General features: G+C 56.5%; 5 protein-coding genes across 5 annotated transcripts; 3 read left to right on the plus strand and 2 right to left on the minus strand.

Moving 5' to 3' along the window:
* Nucleotides 1–4,941: 4,941 nt before the first annotated feature.
* On the plus strand, nt 4,942–5,793 carry ACO1O0_006922 (uncharacterized protein; the record flags this gene model as incomplete). The annotated part of the gene is made up of 4 exons (XM_083196299.1): nt 4,942–5,018; nt 5,082–5,277; nt 5,392–5,695; nt 5,759–5,793. The coding sequence occupies 4 exons, from the start codon at nt 4,942–4,944 to the stop codon at nt 5,791–5,793; spliced, it is 612 nt and encodes a 203-aa protein (XP_083047507.1).
* Nucleotides 5,794–6,600: 807 nt separating this feature from the next.
* On the minus strand, nt 6,601–8,815 carry ACO1O0_006923 (transcription factor domain-containing protein; the record flags this gene model as incomplete). Its single annotated transcript, XM_083196300.1, has 5 exons — nt 6,601–7,251; nt 7,308–7,829; nt 7,883–8,507; nt 8,578–8,695; nt 8,803–8,815. The coding sequence occupies 5 exons, from the start codon at nt 8,813–8,815 to the stop codon at nt 6,601–6,603; spliced, it is 1,929 nt and encodes a 642-aa protein (XP_083047508.1).
* Nucleotides 8,816–10,085: 1,270 nt separating this feature from the next.
* Nucleotides 10,086–12,005, plus strand: ACO1O0_006924 (BCS1 N terminal-domain-containing protein; the record flags this gene model as incomplete). The annotated part of the gene is made up of 1 exon (XM_083196301.1): nt 10,086–12,005. The coding sequence occupies one exon, from the start codon at nt 10,086–10,088 to the stop codon at nt 12,003–12,005; it is 1,920 nt and encodes a 639-aa protein (XP_083047509.1).
* A 272-nt stretch (nt 12,006–12,277) lies between these two features.
* Nucleotides 12,278–13,861, minus strand: ACO1O0_006925 (uncharacterized protein; the record flags this gene model as incomplete). The annotated part of the gene is made up of 1 exon (XM_083196302.1): nt 12,278–13,861. One exon carries the CDS (start codon nt 13,859–13,861, stop codon nt 12,278–12,280), a length of 1,584 nt encoding a protein of 527 aa, XP_083047510.1.
* A 3,140-nt stretch (nt 13,862–17,001) lies between these two features.
* Nucleotides 17,002–18,623, plus strand: ERG13 (hydroxymethylglutaryl-CoA synthase; the record flags this gene model as incomplete). The annotated part of the gene is made up of 4 exons (XM_083196303.1): nt 17,002–17,061; nt 17,188–17,290; nt 17,358–18,418; nt 18,486–18,623. The coding sequence occupies 4 exons, from the start codon at nt 17,002–17,004 to the stop codon at nt 18,621–18,623; spliced, it is 1,362 nt and encodes a 453-aa protein (XP_083047511.1).
* Between the last annotated feature and the right edge of the window lie 160 nt (nt 18,624–18,783).

Below are 18,783 nucleotides of genomic sequence, written 5' to 3' on the forward strand. Positions count from 1 at the left end.
TACGGGTGAGAGGGCCCCGAGAGTTCTCCGGAGCCATTTCCAGTTTGTGTCAACGGCACACCTGTAGACAGAGTTGGGAGTTGCGGGCGAGTTTGTTGGGATATAGCGTCGTTGCTTGTGCCTTCATTCCTTAATGTCAATGATCCGTGTGGACGATGTGCCTTTGAGATGCTCGAAGGGCGCGATCGAGGGGCATTCTCTGTCGGATACCTGGCGATTGGCGCAGCCCGGGGTGCTTGCAGCGTGTCTTGAGGTCTTGAAGAAGATGCGGAGGCGTGTGAGGGAGACGGTGAAGGTGATCGTATTGAAAATGAAGTTGCCGGTTGGAGAGAGATTTGTGGTGGGGTCAGGGTCGGGTTTGATGTCGATACGTTGGTTGGTCGAAATCCGTCAGCAACAGATAACTCGGCCATATCGTAGCTCTCATCGCTGTGGCTGTCATTGCCTCTGCTAGCAAGGCTCATGGACCTTCTCGTCGACAACCGCCGTTCGCCGCCAGAGGCTCTGCTATCGGGCGAGTCCATGGCGGCCGGGCGTGTCGACGTGAGGGTGCTGTCGTCACAACGGCGGCATGCAAGCCGTTAGCGACCACAAGAGGCCGCAGCGTCTGCAGATAGTAGCTTGCTTCGCGCTGGAAGTCTAGTCCGGCTGTCGATGGGGTGGATCGTCGTCGTCGGATCGAGAGCGAGGCCTGAAGCAGTGATGGGACGTTGGGTTCGTGTCAGGAGCGCTCGATGGCGCGGACGGAAGGGTCGTGTGGATGGTCGGGGAATCTGGTCGGTCCACCAATAGTCGGAGTCATGAAACTGATGGGGACGATGCCGGTGGCGATGTCGCTGGTGGTGTATTGATTGTGGGTTTGTCGGGTGGCGGCCAGAGATGGGTTGAAGGACAGTCGGCTTGGGCGGGAGTGGTGACTGGTTAGGTGGTTGTTGGGAACCTGGAACGATGGAGCTTGGAAGAGCGGGCAAGAACGGGCGGCGGGAGGGAGCCGTCTCAGTGGAAGCGTCCCCACCAACTGGGCTCCATGTCACGGAACTTCCATCGCTGGAGGTGGGGTAAACCTGGAAAATCAGAGGATCCCATTGGCCCATGTCAGCCATGGACGCTGTAGCTCCAGCGCGGCGCGGCAGCACTCGCTGTGCTGATATTATAGGATTCTAGGCTTTGCGACAGGCGGGTCCGTGGAGGACCAGGAAGTAATTGCCCATGATGTTGGGTTCCCATACTTCGTAGACTAGATAGGGTCTAAGACAGATGGCCATTGAGTTGTGCAATTATTATAGTGCTTGTTTCTCCGCTCCTAGGAGACAGGGATGATGATGAAAACTAGTTGTTTAAGAGTTTTCTGTCCCTCTAACGCATTATGCATCTGAGAACAAAGAAGTCGGACATCGACAGTCCTAGCAAGGTGGGATCCGATGGGGGAGTAACACGGTCAAACACGGCACATACATCAAAGGTGTATGACAATACTCCATGTTAATGCTAGGATAGATAGATATAGACGGAATGCAAATGCCTGCGGGGTAAGTCGGGGAGTTGGGAGGTTCATCGGAAACCGCGACTGCTAGGAACCGACATCTTCTTGGAGGGTATTAAAGAAGAGGGCAAAAAGAAAAACAGGTGACTGGCCAAGACTCATCACCCCCACGCACATTCCCCTGGAAGGTTAATACTACTACGGAGTACTGGCAATAATATCGCATGGTGCATTTGATGACGATCTTATCTGTACGGAGTACAGTCCATCATCATTATTGTACTTGTTTCATTTCCCACGTCTACCCCAGCCGAGGGGCGCTGATCCTCCACAACGGCTCAAACTCTGTCAGCGACAAACAGCCAAAAGTATGGGCCCTTCAGCAATTCTACCTTTAACCAACTCGGCGCCCACTCTTGTTCTCGAGCGTTGGCGGCCCTAGACGGTGCTCAACTTGTTCCAAGAATAGCGGCCATGACGACACGCTACTGCGAATAGCATTGTCTACGGGGACAATTGTTACGTCTCCTCGGGTCTTTCCCCCCCATCCTCGGAGCGGGTCGGCGGCGACCTGTCTCGGAGACTCGGACCATGTCAATGAGTTTGGCCCGGCTGTTCCGTGACACGAGGAAGGGCCCGTATCATAGCCTAGTCATTGTGGCTTCGAACTGTTTTCCGTCGAACGAAGCAGACTCGTCTTTGATCACGGCCGACGCCGTGAAGCGGTCAATGACTGGTCGGGCCCGACACTCCACAGAGGTAGTAAAAGGGGCGCCCACAGTTCTCACACTGAGATCACACTGAGACGAGCAGAAAACTGCTCGGCGCATCCTACTACTATTATTGAAAAGACAATCATTCGTTGGGAGCCCGTGGTGAGGCAGATCAATTGGCTGGTTCACGATACTCGGTATTCCCCAATGATCCAGTCTCAGAAATGCACTCTCCCCATCCTGCTGGCTCCAATCAATTCGGCGAGTGCCATGCTGTCAGTCTGCATGCCTCACCGAAGAATGATTTGTGTGACTGAAAGCCTCACTCCCCCGCAATGTCTTCCAGGCAGCTTTCTTCTCAGCTAGTGTCGTGGTCGCATATTGTGCAGACTTCACTTGATATGGCATGCTGACATGGCACTTGGTACCGCATTCAACATGGTGGTCTGAGGATCAGTTTCCATCCTATCTCCCTGTTTGAGAAACTGAACGCTCAGAACCCGAATGCTGTGAGACGCCATACGCTACAACGTTGTCAAGTGCGCCGAGGCAGCGTTCCCTTTTGACGCGTCGCACAGCAGATATCAGGACAACCAGCGCGGAGCTGGGGCTCAACAACAACCTATACCTGCGATTTCCTTGCAGAATCAGGTTGTGTTGTGTGCTGGGAGCCTGGTTGAAGGTGAGTGGGACGGTATGTGCAGCTCCTCGCACATTGTGACAAACGCAAGACCGAGCCGCTCAGCCCTTCCCCAATGCCTCAAAGTGCAGATGTTGCTTTTCTTATCTACTTATGCAGGAGCTTTGAGCTGATCATCTTAGCCATGGCTCGCAATAAGGCAGCCGGTGTGACTGGGCACGTTGCACACGGTTATTTAGGTATATATAGTTGCCTCCCCCCGCTGAAGGTGTTTGCCGACCATCGACTGTCTTATGCGGCAATGACTGTGAGGACGACGACCAACATGCTCAACGATTGCTATATTCTGGAACAAGAAATTGCTTCGAATCACAAGTCTACTTGACACAAACCCCACTGGGCCTCTAGTTAGTCGACGCCATGCCGTTACGATCACCCTCCCCCTCCTCGACGACGTCGTCATCCTCCTCCTCCAGCTCATCTTCCCGGCGTTCAGCCAGGTCTCAGTTTTCTACGAGTTCCTCTTCTTCCGGGCGCCAGTCAGCCTACATGGAAGTCCCCAAAAAGTCAAGCAAGTCCGTCTCGTTCTTAGCCTGGGCTGCTGGGGCACCCCGAAACAGCAACGTCGTCAAGAAGGTGACGCGGGGAGCGTCAGGCAGCCAGTCTTCCGACACAGCAAGTTCCCGGAGCGGATATACCACCGACTCTAGCAGCCGGTTCTACTGGGTACCGGAGATTCCTGGTCGCTCCGGCGGATCTAGAAGGTCCAAGGGGGGTTATGCTGGACCTCCGCCCCCAGGCGCGCACCGAATGCCCCCTTATCACCAGCGTCCGGCAGTGCCGCCGCCCGGCTCTGTGCCCAGACATGGAGACATGCCAGGCCCCGGGATGCGCCCTCCCGGCGTTGGTGGAGGAATTCCCCCGGGGCATCCTTCGGGTGGTATTCCGGCATTTCACGGCGCCGCCGGCCCTGGTGGCCCCCCTGGTGGTTTCCGGCCTGGGCCTGGTGCTTAGCCAAAGGTCTAGGACGGGGCGGCCCATTGAAGTTTTTGTATTACGAGTCCGCCACAGGCGCAGTCGAGGATATTGGAGTTGGCTAGGTTGGAGTTTGGGAGCTTTGGCGTTGGCAACGGTGCCCTGGGAAGTGATCCTGGAGTGCTCGCCGTTCTCAACAGCGAAGCCTGTGTACTTTTAGCGACGGTCGTTTTGATATCCCCTCCGGCTTTCTTTTCGCCAAAACGGTCGTTTTTTGTATGTTTCTATGAGCACGGGAGTCGAGCTTTTGATGAAGGGGGGACCCCATGGGTATGTGCTCCGGTCTCGGGTCAATCACAGTCATTCAGTCTACAAATATTGATCCGAAGAGATTCCTATCACTTTAAGACGACCGTCAGTGGTAAATTTTTGATAAACTACCAACAGCGGGCTGATAACAAGAGTCACAGAGAGGCTTCGGCGTGGAAGCAGAACCGCCGAGGGTGGATCTCGGGTGGATCCCGGTCCCGCCGTCTCGGTCAGCTACGTCGGCTTCTCAGGCTTTAGCCGTCTCACATGGCCATATATATCTAGTGATTCACCGTCTGCAAAGCTTTAGAATCCATTCTGAATTTTCCCATTTGACTGGTATGGCCCCGATAGTACACATACTCTATATTTTTTCAATCTCTCAATGACAATGCTGCCTTCTTGGAGCTGCCGCGCGCGGTCTGCCGTGACTCAAGTCTCCAAAGCTGCTGTGCGATGCTCGAGCGGTCTGGCTGGCCAGACCAACCCGTCTCTTTCTGCCAGAGTACCTTTGGCATACGAGCTACACGAGCCCCCGGCATCCCCAGAAGCCGGTGCCAAATCACCAATTCTGTTCCTCCATGGATTCCTCGGATCAAAAAGAGAGAATCGCCAAATCAGCCAGTGAGTCAGCCGGCATCTGACGTTACCTTCGCTAACATGTATCGTCTCCAGAAAACTATCTCACGACCTATCGCGCCGTGTCTATGCATTGGTGGGCATCCCTGTGTGAAACAGTTCCTCATCTAATCTTCTAAACTCACCCGCTCCAGGACCTGAGGAACCACGGCGATTCCCCCCACCATCCACAACACAACTATATGGAGCTGGCACTAGATGTCGATGCCTTCATCAAGAGCCATAAGCTCCAAAATCCCACATTGATCGGCCATTCCATGTATGCCTCCCCTTGACCCTTCTCCTACGACCTCTTATAGCGCCTCAACTAACAAGTTCCAAGGGGCGCCAAAACGGCTCTCACGCTAGCGCTGCACTCGCCAAACGAGATATCCAGCGTGGTAGCCATCGACAACAGTCCGGTCAAGCTGCGCCTCAACTCCACTTTCCCGACATACCTAAAGGGTATGGCCGAGGTCAGGGACGCCCAAGTCCGGACACACCATGAGGCCGAGAAGATACTAAAGGACTTTGCGGAAGTGAGTGGCCCCATCCCCTATTACTTCCCCCCCCCCCCAGCTCCCCCCCCAACGTCGGGGGGTCATCCCGCATCCCCAAGCTGTCCGAGTTTTGAGCTTTACTGACCCAAAAAGTCACCGGCCATACGCCTCTGGCTCATGAGCAACCTCGTCAAGGACGCCGCCGGCTCCAAGTTCCTCAAGATGCGCCTCCCCGTGGATACCCTGCAGCGCGCGACGAAACCCCTGGGCGACTTTCCCTACCGGGTCGGCGATGCCAGGTTCTACGGCCCGACGCTCTTTGTCCGCGGGTTGCAGAGCCACTACGTCCCAGACAGCGCCTTCCCCCAGATTGCGGCCATGTTCCCGTCGTCGGACGTGGTGAGTCTGGACTGCGGGCACTGGATCGTTCAGGATGAACCGGAGCGACTTAGACAAGGTGAGTGGTGCACCTCTCTCAAAGGAACATGGGAACTCGCCAAAGACTGACACCACACGGCAGCAATTGTCAAGTTCATAAAAACAAACTCAATATGAGCTTTTGTGTTTCATGAAATGGGATAATGATTTTATTGGAGTTAATATTAGACGGGCACTGGGAAACACACTAGACAAGGGGTGTTGCAGGTAGCGTTCGGCGATGGGTTTTCCGCCGACGCCAAAGACCTTGGTATTTTAGATGTTGGGCAACCAACCACAACCCATAAGCATTAATAACTGGCTTGCATTGAAACCAGCCGTCTCACTCCGACCTGGAAACATGACTGGATAGCTTAATTTTTTTCCCCAAAGTATAACGGGTGCTGAGGGGATCTTCGTATGCTGAGCAATTGTCCCGATGTCGAATCCCGGGTAGCACGTCTTCGGCCAACAGGATACCCTCGGGTGCTGCAAGTTTCATTACTAGCGTTGGATGTAGATGGCATTGTTCATCACTCCTAATATATATGGCTGATAAATTGCTCGCTAATTAAGCACGTAGAAAATTTGACACTCATGTAGTTCAGGGTTCCCCAAAGACAAGATTTATATAGATTTTAGGTGACGGTTTAGCTGTCTGAGATTCTATTTACGGGGCTCACAGTTGGACTTTGAGTGTGTGCTATGGAAACCATCGGGATTGGATGCATCTTCACTACCTGTGAGTGTGATTGTTCAGACTTTTCCAGGCATAAAAGTGTACTGTCTTGACCGATGTTAGTGCTATTGATTTCGCCGTAAGTCTTCTCATGATGTGCCTGGCAGATATCAGCGCCGAAGATTTGCGCCGAAAATGTCTGGAATGTAAGGGGCAGGCTGGCACTCAGGTTTTCGACAACGTGCGGAAACATAGCTGGAGCATCCTCACACACTTCCCCAGCTATCCTCTGTGATATGATCCGGTGTAATGTTGGACCAGTATAGGCCCTGCGAGACGTCCTGGTACAGAGTGTCATCGATGAACTGCAGGTCAAGACTGGGCTGCATCAACAGGTCCTGAAGCGTCGGCCCCTGCATGTTCAGGCTGGCAGGATCTGGAGTAGTTTCCTGCGTAGTGTCGGTACGTGAAGGGGCCGTCTGGATTTCTGAGCCGCCAAATATCCGTCTGTCCGCGGGCAGATCGTTCATGGCTGCCTTGATAGCCTCGAAGTGCTGGCAGAACTCCTTGGCAGCTAACTGCCCGCTTGATCGGAGCTGACTTAGGATATCAAGAGCCGCATCGAATTGCTCCGTATCTTCGGTTGACTTCTCATTTGAATTCAATAGATTCGACATGGCGATGATCGTTGTGGCCGAGAAGAGAAGCTGGGAGGAGAAGCAGTCCAGCATGGGGAACGAGCCATCAACCCAGCCATCGGTCAACAGACGCAATGAGTGGCGGGCGCACCTGGAGCACGCTTCTGCGACTGTCACCGCGGAATGAGGGAACTGTGGCTCGGGGACCGACTTTCTCCAAGAGGTGACTCGTGCGCGAAGGATATGAAGGAGGATTGGCCTCGTTGCAACAATGACGCACTATTGACTTAGTATCCCCCCCAATTAACTTCATGCTGAAACAGAGTTGTGCTTACCTGGTTGAAGGAGAGGTGCAAAGATGCCGTCGTCGACTTGAGGCTGACGTTACCGCCATCTTCAAGGCGTAGATGGGACGGCAAGTTCTCGCCCCACTCGTGGAGATCTTTTAGGCAAACTTGCACTCGCTGAGCTAGCATCGCCTCCTCGGGACTCGGATGAGATTTCCGGACGTATATGGACTGGACTATGCGACCTGAGAGCTGGGCAAGGCGAATTCGGGCGACATAGTAGTCGGCATCTGCGAAGTCGCCGTTCTCGGGCAGGTTCAGTTTTGATGGCAGATTGACGTCGATCACGTCGTCAGGAACAGCCACTGGGTTGCCCAAGTTGAGGGCACACATGCGGTCGAATATGTACGCGGTCCACCACAGCCTGTTACGGTGCTCCCGCACAGCGGCGTCGCTCAGCTGGCTATCGGGAACATTGAGATGTAGACCGATGACCAAGGCATGGCGCACCGAGGACCCTGCAAAGGCATACGCCGCATGGCGACGGTTGATCGAGAGGGAATAAAAAGACTAGACTTATGGTTAGAAACCTGGAAATATGAAAATAAGTTGGACAAACCCACCAATAGAAGGCGCAGCTCGATGGTATCGAATTGCGGCCGCTCACCGACAATAGAAATAGCCTTTGTCGCCTTTGCAAAATATTGCATTCCCGGATAATCGCTCCCCTTGTTGACCACCCGTACTGAGTACAACTCGCCAATGGCAAACAAAGCCCAGAGTTTGCATTTCATAAGCGAGCTGGTTGTGCTGGGGTTTTGGAGACTTTGCTCAAAGACCTGGAGGATCTGGCTCTTGCGCACTATGTGGTATTGCCCACTGACATACCTCAGGGCGACATTCACAAGCGTCCGCGCCCTGGACGCCGTCGGCCATGGATGGTCCTGTTCTGACAGTGCTAGGAGGCGATCATCGGAGGGGTAGTTGAGCCTCGGGAGATGGTTATGCTGAGTGCCCGAGATAGACTGGCGGACGCGTGTAGCAAAGCCGGCGTCAGATGCCTCACCAATCAAGATAGGGGTGTGAGGGATGCTGAACTTCTGGAACCACGGATGCTGCTCTATGGGCGGACCCGGCAAGGAGGCGTCGGATGCCGGGGAGATGTGTGGGGGAGATTGATGGCTGCTGTGGGGAGTGCTCTGGTAAGATCGAAGTTGACGGTTCTCTTCAACGAGCTTCTCAAGATAGCTGTGGATATATGAGTAAACCAATAGTGAGAATAGCATGTTATGGGCTTGAAAACTTACTCCTGCTCTACCTTGACCAGCCGGGTACGCTGAGGGTACGTGCACTCGGACGTTTTGCTGGCTTGGCGACAACCATCGCAAGGGTGGCCACCAGAGCATTTGACCTTTCGCGCATGGCATCTGCGACATCTAGGCAGTGGAGGTGAGGGTTAGCATGGACATGTGAAACCCGGGGATGAGGCCAAAAGCTAACGCGGTTGGTATGGTTCGCCGGCGTGACGGCGATAAAATCGCACTGGCACGATCCATTGTGTAGTGAGTGCAGATGTCAGGCTAATACCGCTGGACCCACGCAATTCGTCGATGCCGCCGACGAGGGCTGAATCAATCCGGCTCGGTGTGAGAAGGAAGTTGGTCGATCCCTTACGTGAAGGCTCTTTCCCTCGCACTGTCTTCAGGTCCAAATTCGGCAGTCAGTACCCGTACTGGGTAGGTAGGTATAGTTGGTGTCACCTGACAGGGGAGATAGAGAGGACAGAGGCTCTGCGGTTCTGCAACTTGGGATCCGCAACGGGAGAGAATGGCTCCAAAAAAGGCCTCCAGAAAGCGAGCAAACGATGAGATTGTCATGACACCTCGGCCGGTGAGAAAGTGCCGAACCTGCTTCGGAGCAAGTAGCAAACACCCGATTGGTCGGCCCCCCCGCCTGTTTGCCATTCGGACCTTGCCCAATTGCCCCACATCTCTACATTTCCACTCTCCACATGATGATCGACCGACCACAAACATCATCGGCAAGTCTTGATCAAACTGGACAGACTGCGCTCTGTGTTCCATCCAGACCTGTCGACTTTGTTTCGGGGACTCCGGCGGCTTCAACTCTTCAACGTCTTGGAGGCCGTTGGGCGCTCTGAATCATCCGAGCTAAGCCCTCCTTTGACGGGGCGCAGCCCAGGCTCCTAACTCAACTTGGTAAACAGCAGCCAATGAGTACTTGGACCATGACGAGTCCCATATGCGCAATGTGTTTGCCTGGCTGCCCGTGCACCAGGCGCCCTGCCAGGCTCGTAAGGTAGACCAGACACCACCTCCCACCAGGAACAAATCGCATCTAATAGGCAGGATGGGCTAGGCAACCCCAGTTGTTCACAGCCCCCTAGAACCGCTGTTGGACCTAACAAACCTGGAAGTCGAAGAATGAGACAGTCGTAAGCCAATAGCATCGGCGACCCCCTACTTACTCTACCACTAGCAATGTATGGATGCCGTATCACCTATGAGTCAACCGGAGCCGCATAAGAACTGTACGACTTTCCTCCTTGAGGAAGTGATCTATACACACACACACATATATATATGACAGGCAGCCGCACGGCGCTATCATCGGCACACGACCTGGCTTTCCGCCTCCAGTATAGGGTCTCCAATTCATTTTGGACTCCCTATTGATTGATTATCTACATAAAGTCGCCCCTGAATTGACTTCACGCTGCTTGTTGTCATTCATTCATCCCACTACACCTTCAGAGCTCGCCTTGGCATCACCTCCTAGCACGGCATCTCGACGCTGTCGCCCATCATGGCTACGGTCAACGGCACCAGCTCTGGACCTCTGGGAACCACCCCAATGGCGCAGCAGCCGCAGTTCACCATGCTCGATATGATGATTCCTGGCTTCTCTACGTTGTGCACTGTAATCCATGCCTACTTTGGGGTGGACCTCAACCTCTACATCCCTCTACTCCTCCTGGTCTGCGGCACCGCCTGGTCCTGGTCCTACACCTACAGCTACTTCCGCTCTATTGTTGAGGAATACCTCATGTGCTCGGTGCGCATCTGCACGGATGACGAAATCTTCAACATGGTCATGGGCTGGGTCGCCCAGCAGGGGTTTTCGCACCAGTCGCGCCGCTTCATGGCCAACACCAACCTGAACTCCCGAAACTGGATGCTATGGCGATTCTTCGACGACGATGACGAAGATGATGAGTGCGATGATATGGATGCTGAAGTTTCAGGTACCCACAAGCCGAAGAAGCTCCACTGCACACCGTCTCGTGGCAGCCACTTCTTCTGGTTTCGCGGCCATCCTCTCATCTTTGAGCGCCGCGAGAACGAGAACCAGCTCAGCACCATGTCGAACAACCAGCGGGAGGAGATCCACATCTGGTGCTTTGGTCGCAACCCGGAGATCCTCAAGGAGCTCCTCGTCGAGGCCCGCCAGCAGCACATGGCCAAGGACGAGTCTAGGACCCTGATCTACCGTGGCGCCACGGGTAATGGTATGGATGACCCCGAGTGGAAGCGCTGCATGGCGCGCTCCACGAGGCCCTTCTCAACTGTGATCCTTAACGACCAGGTCAAGAAGGAGCTCATTGACGACGTCTCTGACTACCTCAACCCAGCCACGCGCCGCTGGTACGCAAACCGTGGTATCCCCTACCGTCGGGGCTATCTCCTCTATGGCCCCCCTGGTACAGGCAAGAGCTCACTGAGCCTGGCCCTGGCGGGTTTCTTCAACATGCGCATCTACATCCTCAGTCTCAGCTCCCCCATGGCTACGGAGGAGAACGTCGCATCGCTGTTCTCAAGTCTCCCCCGACGCTGCGTCGTGCTCCTCGAGGATATTGATAGTGCCGGCCTGACACACACCCGTGAGAATGGCGGCGCCAACGTCGAGACGACTGTGCCCTCTCCTCCCAAAACTGGTAACGGCAAGACTCCCGCCGGTGGCCCGCTGTCTCTGTCCGGTCTGCTCAACATTCTGGACGGCGTGGCGTCCCAGGAGGGGCGCGTGCTCATCATGACGACGAACCATCTCGAGAACCTAGATAAGGCCCTCATCCGACCTGGACGTGTGGATATGACTGTCGAGTTTGGCCGTGCCGACACAGACATGACGGCGGCCATCTTCCGTGCTATCTACACGCCCTACGATGGAGAGAGAAACCCTTCGACCGGCGTCGACCGGAAGGGCGAGAAGCAGAGCAGCCCTGAGGATGATCACGAGGGCAACCGGGCCAAGACGCTCGAGCAGATCGACGACCTTGCGCAGCGGTTCGCTGCCAAGATTCCAGGGCTCGAGTTCAGCCCCGCCGAGATCCAGGGCCTGCTTCTGCGGCACAAGCGTGACCCGCTGGCGGTGCTCGATGCGGCGGAGGGGTGGATCGAGCAGACACGCAAGGAGAAGGCGGAGAAGGAGGTCCGGGAGGCCGAGGAGCGACGTAAGCTAGAGGAGGAGCGGAAGAAGGAGGAGGAGAAGAAGAAGCGGAAAGAGGAAAAGCGGAAGGCCAAAAAGGCTAATAAGGGGAAGAAGAAGACGGAGGAAAAGAATGAGGAGGAGGAGGAGGAGGAGGAGGAGGAGGAGAAGGACGAGGGGAGCGGGTCTGGATCCGACAGTGAGAGCGGGGAGGAGAACGAAAGCAATGAGGACGGGAAGAAGAGCGACGGTAAAGATGGGAAGAAGACGCCTTCGGACTCGGGGTATGGCACGCCCTGATGAGATGACGAGTGGTGAAGATTATGACAGATGACAAGGCAAAGGAAGAGGACACACTTTTCTATTATTGTCTTACGCGACACATACCTACCTTGATACCTATAGAGGGTGATTCCTAGAAAAGTACTACTAGGCAGAGTCCAATGATGTCTTGAAAATTAATAAAGCATTTTATATTTGTACTATATTGTCAGGTTCATATGCACCTCGCTCTGTTCCACTCGGTCTCGAAATATGCCCAGAAGATAGCCCATACTACGAGCTCATGAAACTTATAGCTTGCTCGACTCTCTCTCAGTCGCTGTCCGTGCCGCCGCCTCCGCCGCCGCCCTCCCGGCCCTCCTCCCAAACACAGTCCCAGATGTCAACCCGCTCCCACCCGGGTAGTTCCCATAGAACAGCCCGCCGACCATCTCGCCGCAGCAGTACACGCCCGGGATCCCCCGTCCCGTCGCCGCACTCAGCAGCTGCGCCGTCTCCGTATCGATCTTGACACCGCCAAAGGTAAAGGTCACTCCACACGTCACCTTGACGGCCAGGAAGGGCCCCTGGTCCAGCGGCAGCGCCCAGTTAGACTTGGCCAGGGCGAGGCGCTTGCCCTCGGACTGCGTCGATAGCCCGTCTCGCACCGACGGGTCAAACTTGGCCCCCGGGTTCTCCCCCCGGTGCGCGTACACGGCGTCGTTGTACTCGGCCACGGTCCGCACAAACGCCTCCCTGTCCAGCAGGCCCTTCTCCGCGCACGCCGCGGCCAGCTCCTCGATCGTGGCCCCCGTGATGTGCTCCGCCCGCTCCGGCCGGTACTCCTCCGCGCGCAGCATGGCGCTGGTGCGCGCGTCCCAGACCTGGAACGCCACGTGGCCCGGCTGGGCGAGGATGGCGCGGCCGAACTTGGCGTAGGTGTAGTTGCGCAGGTCGACGCCCTCGTCGACGAAGCGCCGCCCCTCGGCGTTGAGCATCAGCCCCAGCGGGTAGCCGCTCTTGGTGTACTCGTTGGACGCCTCGCGGTCGCCGGCGTCTGGGTCGACGGCCGTGGAGGCGTCCCACGCGACCGAGTGGCACCCGGACCAGTTGCCGTAGGGCTGCGCGCCCAGCGTCTGGACGGCCAGCTGCAGGGCGTCGCCCGTGTTGTGCGGCGTGCCGCGCACGTAGGCCATGTCCCACCCGGGGCCGAGGAACTGGCTGCGCAGGCTGGGGCTGGCCTCGAAGCCGCCGGCTGCGAGGACGACGGCGCCGGCGGTTATGTCACGGGCCTGGCCGTCGCAGCTGACGGTGGCCACGACGCGGGATCCCTGGTGGCGGAGACCCGTCAGGGCGGTGGAGAAGCAGGTGGTGACGCCTTGGCGGGCGGCGGCGTGGCGGAGGTCCTGGATGAGGCTCTTGCCGCCGTCTGGGGTGCGCAGGCAGAGGCCGCCCCAGAACTTGATGCGGCCGTCGACCTCATAGGCCTGGCGGTTGAAGGAGAGCCAGAAGCGCACGCCGTTACGGGCGAGCCAGCGCACGGCGTCGCCTGACTCGTGGACGAGGACGCGACTGAGGTGCTTGTCGGAGCGACCGCCGCAGACGGTGTGCATGTCGCGGGCAAAGTCGGTGGTTGTGTAGGGGGCCAGGTCGATGCGCTGGGCCTGCTCTGGGGTGACGTTGGAGACGAGGGGCAGGATGGAGGCGAGGCCATCGTGGGCGACGCGGTAGGCGCCCGCTGTAAAGTATGAGTTGCCGCCAGCCCAGGACTCAGGACACTTGTCGATGAGGAGGACGCGTGTGGCGCCAGACTGGGCAGCTGAGATGGCAGCACTGAAGCCGGCGTTGCCGCTGCCGACGACGAGGACGTCGCAGGATGAGGGTGGAGGAGTCATGGTGCTTTTCCTGTTTTATATGAGGTGTGTGGGTGAGAAGGTTGTCTCGTGGAGATCATGGTAGCCAATGTGAAAAAGGAGGTTGGTTGAGTTGTCTTATATAGAGATCTGCGATGAGGTTGTGCTCCCGCGGGAACATGGATGAATGTGGATTGACGTGGATGGAGCTCCGGTGGTCATCCTCCGGCCGCCGGTGGCTATCGGACGGCGAACCCCCGAACCACCGGAGCTCTCCACTATTTCCACCTCAAACGGCTGGCGTCGGAGCTTGAATCCCCGACGACGGGCTCGACCAGACTGTCTGGCTAATTGAACAGTGGTCTCTACGACTAGGCATTGGAATTTAAGGCCATACGCATGGCCCATATTCGGTCGGATCATTACGGAGTGTAACGGGCATTATTATCCCTCCAGGAAGAAAGGCCACCGGCCCACATCGTCGCGAAGCATTCACCTCTCGCTTAGAACATCCACCATAAACAACATATCAACAACACCAGCAACACGGGCCAAAAAGTGCAAAATTTTTTTTTTTTAATCGCCCTGCTACCACTCTCAGCAGTGGTACTACAGCGCGCCCTCCTTTCGTCGCAGAGTCTTTGTTTGCGCCTAGGCCCTCCCATCTCGGTCTACGATGCGGAATCGACCCGTCCGTCGGCTCGGCTCGCGCCAGGGATGGTGGCGTGTCTGAGAAAGGCACCCCTCCGAAGCTTTTTGCCAGGTTCGAAGTCTCGACGTTGTGGAAACAAGTCAGTTGTTTTGAACGCCGAGGCCGCTTGACTAGGTAAGCCACCCCGGGGGGCACCTCTCGCTGTTGAAGACTTGGGGGACCTATTCGGTGTTATAAAGCATTGGCAGCTGTCTCCCTGGGGACTGAGAGCGTGTTCAGAGGGCGTCGTGGTGTCGTCGGGGCGCTGGTAGGGGGTTCGCAGTGTTGACAGCTGGCGACGACTGTAGAGTCCAGCCGTCCCCGTGACTCACGATATCGACGTGGGGCCAAGGGACCAATGATTTCAGCTGGCCTGTGTTTCGACAGACGAGCCATCTCCCAGACGATCGCATGCAGCTTCATGGGCAATTGTGAACGGGGTGTTCACGCAGTCCTCGACCATCTCACCAAAACATCCAGAGGAAGCAGGTCAGGATCGTGAACAGCAGGCCGAGTCCTGAGTCGGCGTCAGAAACTAGCCCAAGTGCCTCTCGGAGTTACCGTCCTCTGCCCTCTGCTCCCCAGCCCGCCCCTCAGCCCGATTGCCTTCCGTTCCATTCGCTAGGCCGCAGCTGACCACCATCTCGCTCCCGCGCTCGTTCCCTCGGAGCGTCCGCACCTGGTTAGAGGCAGCTGGAGGAAATTGGGCGTTGCCGTGCCGATATCCCACCGGCTCGGAGATACGATCCCGTGTAGTTCGAACCTAGAAGGTGTGATCCGGAGTTATGTTGGCGGAGTTTCTATTCCAGCAGACATGGAGCACTGCCTCGTTGAGTCGCCAGGGTTCACGACCGCCCTCTGCTCGCGTCGACATCCGGGTGCCATCGCAGCTCGCCTTGATTTCAAATTGTCAAAGGGAGATAAGGTGCCAAGTAAGGTGCTACAAGCAGGGAGGCATTTGACGAAGAAGACACAGCCTCAGCCTCAAAAGGCTGCGATGGTACCCTGAGCCACGTCGTTGCGAAACATCGTACGATTATTCAAAGCCAGCCTGTTGGTTTGGGGGGGATGGGCTCTAAATACCCAGGGCAGCTGTCGTCATAATGGTTCGATTTTTAGGCCTCGGGAGCCGGACAGCCTGGACAGCTAATCTCCCCTTTTGGTGCGACGTGCCTCTTTGGATCTGACATGCTTGCAGCTCTTACGGGGAGCGGGGGCCACCAAGTGCCGGCGCAGATCATCGGCGTGGATCACCCGCATCAACAAAGTGCTGAGCACTGCATTTGCGTGGGTTGGGTACCTTGGTGAATGGTTGCTGGTACTTTGATGGAGATTGAGGCGTCAAAATCGAACGGTTTTTTTTGTGAAGTGCGATGGCGCAGGGGCGCTAAAAGTGCCTCGCAGATCCAGGGGACCAGCAGGCGATAAAGGCGATAAAGGCAGCCGGATCAATTTGGCTCACACCCGCCCAATGAGGAGGACCAGCTTCACCAAATGTGCATGAGGCCCTGACAAGGGACCCTGCAATCAGAACACGGCGCGTTGGGCGCATCTTGCTGTGTTTCTGGGGTTTCCCGCCTCTGTTGTACTATCACTATCTGCAATAATACCTATCGCCACCAATTACTCCGTACGTATACTATGCTCATCTCAGCAGCATCAACCACCACCCGCAACCGGTGATGGGTCCGCACGCCGCTCCTCGCTGGCACATGCGCAGAGGTGTCAAAGTCCCGCGGTTTGCGGTACCATGTGGGCTCAAACGTATATACGCCGTAACGCCGTAAAGCCGGCATGTGGCTCGTGGAGAAGATGGCGTCTGGAATAATGCGCCGAACTGGCGCCTCGCGTGCTCGGGCGGGTCTTTGCTGCATCACTGCCCGGTGTTTTTCTGCCTGTTATGTCCACTCTGCACTAGTTAGTATACGCCGATCAGCAAGTAAGTATTGTGTACCATATACACCTTGCAATTCGAGTCCTCGTATGATCCTGCACAGCCGAAAGGGTGCGTAAACCTTGTCTGTGATGGTCTGTATACGGTAGCAAGGTTCGAGTTGATACGTCCATGCGGGCGACTATGGTGGCGCCGGCGCGTCCTGCCCCTGAGAAAGACCCGCCCAGGCCATCTGGAATGTCTCTTGTTACGTTAGTCGACGGGAGCCAACTAAGCCTGCCAACCCGCTAGGTACGTAGCAACTAGGTGGTGAACACTGAAGATGGTTGCGAGTCTCGGAGTGATGGTGGAGGGTCTCGGCGGGCACCAAACCCAAAAAGGCCCCAGATGCCCAAAATTGCCCAAAATCCAATTTCCAAAGGGCGGTGAAAACCCTGAGTGCAGAGATCCGAACTGATTGATAACCCCCCCCCCCTCCCCCTCCATCTCGAGATCCAACATCCGCCCCTCCCAAGCCCAACTCCCATCGTCCCTTCTCTCCTCTTTAGCATCTCTTTACCTCAACTATACTCTCTCCTCGCAGAAACATATTTCGCCATGGCCTCCCGTCCCCAGAATATTGGCATCAAGGCCATTGAGATCTACTTCCCTAGCCAGGTATGCTCAATGCCCCGCCGAAGTCGCTCTATCTGGCCATTTTGCCCCTCAACCCCTCGATTTCCATCCCAAGGGAAAAACCTCACGCTCGCCACCACAATCGCTGACCACATGAGCCATGTTTAGTACGTCGAGCAATCCGAGCTTGAGAAGTTCGATGGCGTCAGCACTGGAAAGTACACTATTGGCCTCGGCCAGACCAAGATGTCCTTCTGCGACGACCGTGAAGGTGAGCACCTCCTCCACCCCCTTTCAATGGCTGCCGCCAGTGGCTGACCTGGCCGTGCGCCTCTTAGACATCTACTCCTTTGCCCTGACCGCCACTTCGCGTCTGCTCGAGAAGTACAACATCGACCGCAACTCCATCGGCCGCCTTGAGGTCGGCACTGAGACTATCCTCGACAAGTCGAAGTCGGTCAAGACTGTCCTGATGCAGCTCTTTGGCGACAACACCAATCTCGAGGGTGTCGACACCATCAATGCCTGCTACGGCGGCACCAATGCCCTCCTTAACAGCGTCAACTGGATCGAGTCCTCGGCCTGGGACGGCCGTGACGCCATCGTTGTCGCTGGTGACATTGCCCTCTATGCCAAGGGCAATGCCCGTCCTACCGGTGGTGCTGGTGCCGTCGCCATGCTCGTCGGCCCCAACGCCCCCGTCGTCCTCGAGCCCGGCCTGCGTGGCACCTACATGGAGCACGCCTACGACTTCTACAAGCCCGACCTGACCTCCGAGTACCCCTATGTCGACGGCCACTACTCTCTCACCTGCTACACCAAGGCCCTCGATGCCGCCTACCGCGACTACTGCAAGCGCGAGGCTAAGCTCGCTAACGGTGCTGCTTCCAACGGCGACGCCTCCAAGACTTCCCTCGACCGCTTCGACTACCTGGCCTTCCACACCCCTACCTGCAAGCTCGTCCAGAAGTCGTACGCCCGCCTGCTCTACCACGACTACCTCGCCAACGCCGACGCCCCGGCCTTTGCTGAGGTTGCCCCCGAGCTGCGCGACATGGACTACGAGAAGTCCCTCACCGATAAGGCCGTCGAGAAGACCTTCATGGGCCTGACCAAGAAGCGCTTCCAGGAGCGCGTCAACCCCGCCATCCAGGTCGCCACCATGTGCGGCAATATGTACTGCGCCAGTGTCTGGGGCGGCCTCGCCAGTCTGCTGAGCATCGTCGACCCCAAGACCATGGAGGGCAAGCGCATCGGCCTCTTCAGCTACGGCTCCGGTCTCGCCGCCACCTTCCTGTCCTTCCGCGTCAACGGCAACGTTGAGTCCATCTCTAAGGTGCTCGACATCCCCGCCCGTCTCGAGAGCCGCCGCGCTGTTCCTCCCGAGACCTACGACTCGGTAAGTTCCGAAACATGCCCCACAGAAAAGGTTACCGTTTGAACAAGGCTAACCACCCATGGTGCAGATGTGCAACATGCGCAAGCAGGCCCATCTCCAGAAGGACTACATCCCCAAGGGCGAGGTCTCGACCATCGTCCCGGGCACTTACTACCTCGAGAAGGTCGACGATATGTTCAAGCGCGAGTACTCGGTCAAGGCATAGAGCGATTTATTTTGCATATTTGGATGAGCATGCGACAGTTTCATCTCGGTTTGATTTGTCCGGCGACATTTGAGGGGCATTTCGGCGGGTTCGGCCAGACAAAAACAGAGCTTCCTGGTCGGAGGGAGGGGTGGAAAAAAGAAAGGAAAGCCAACCCCGC

This window comes from Amphichorda felina, assembly GCF_050947745.1.
Source record: "Amphichorda felina strain 45539 chromosome Unknown scaffold_7, whole genome shotgun sequence".
Lineage (NCBI taxonomy): Eukaryota > Fungi > Ascomycota > Sordariomycetes > Hypocreales > Bionectriaceae > Amphichorda > Amphichorda felina.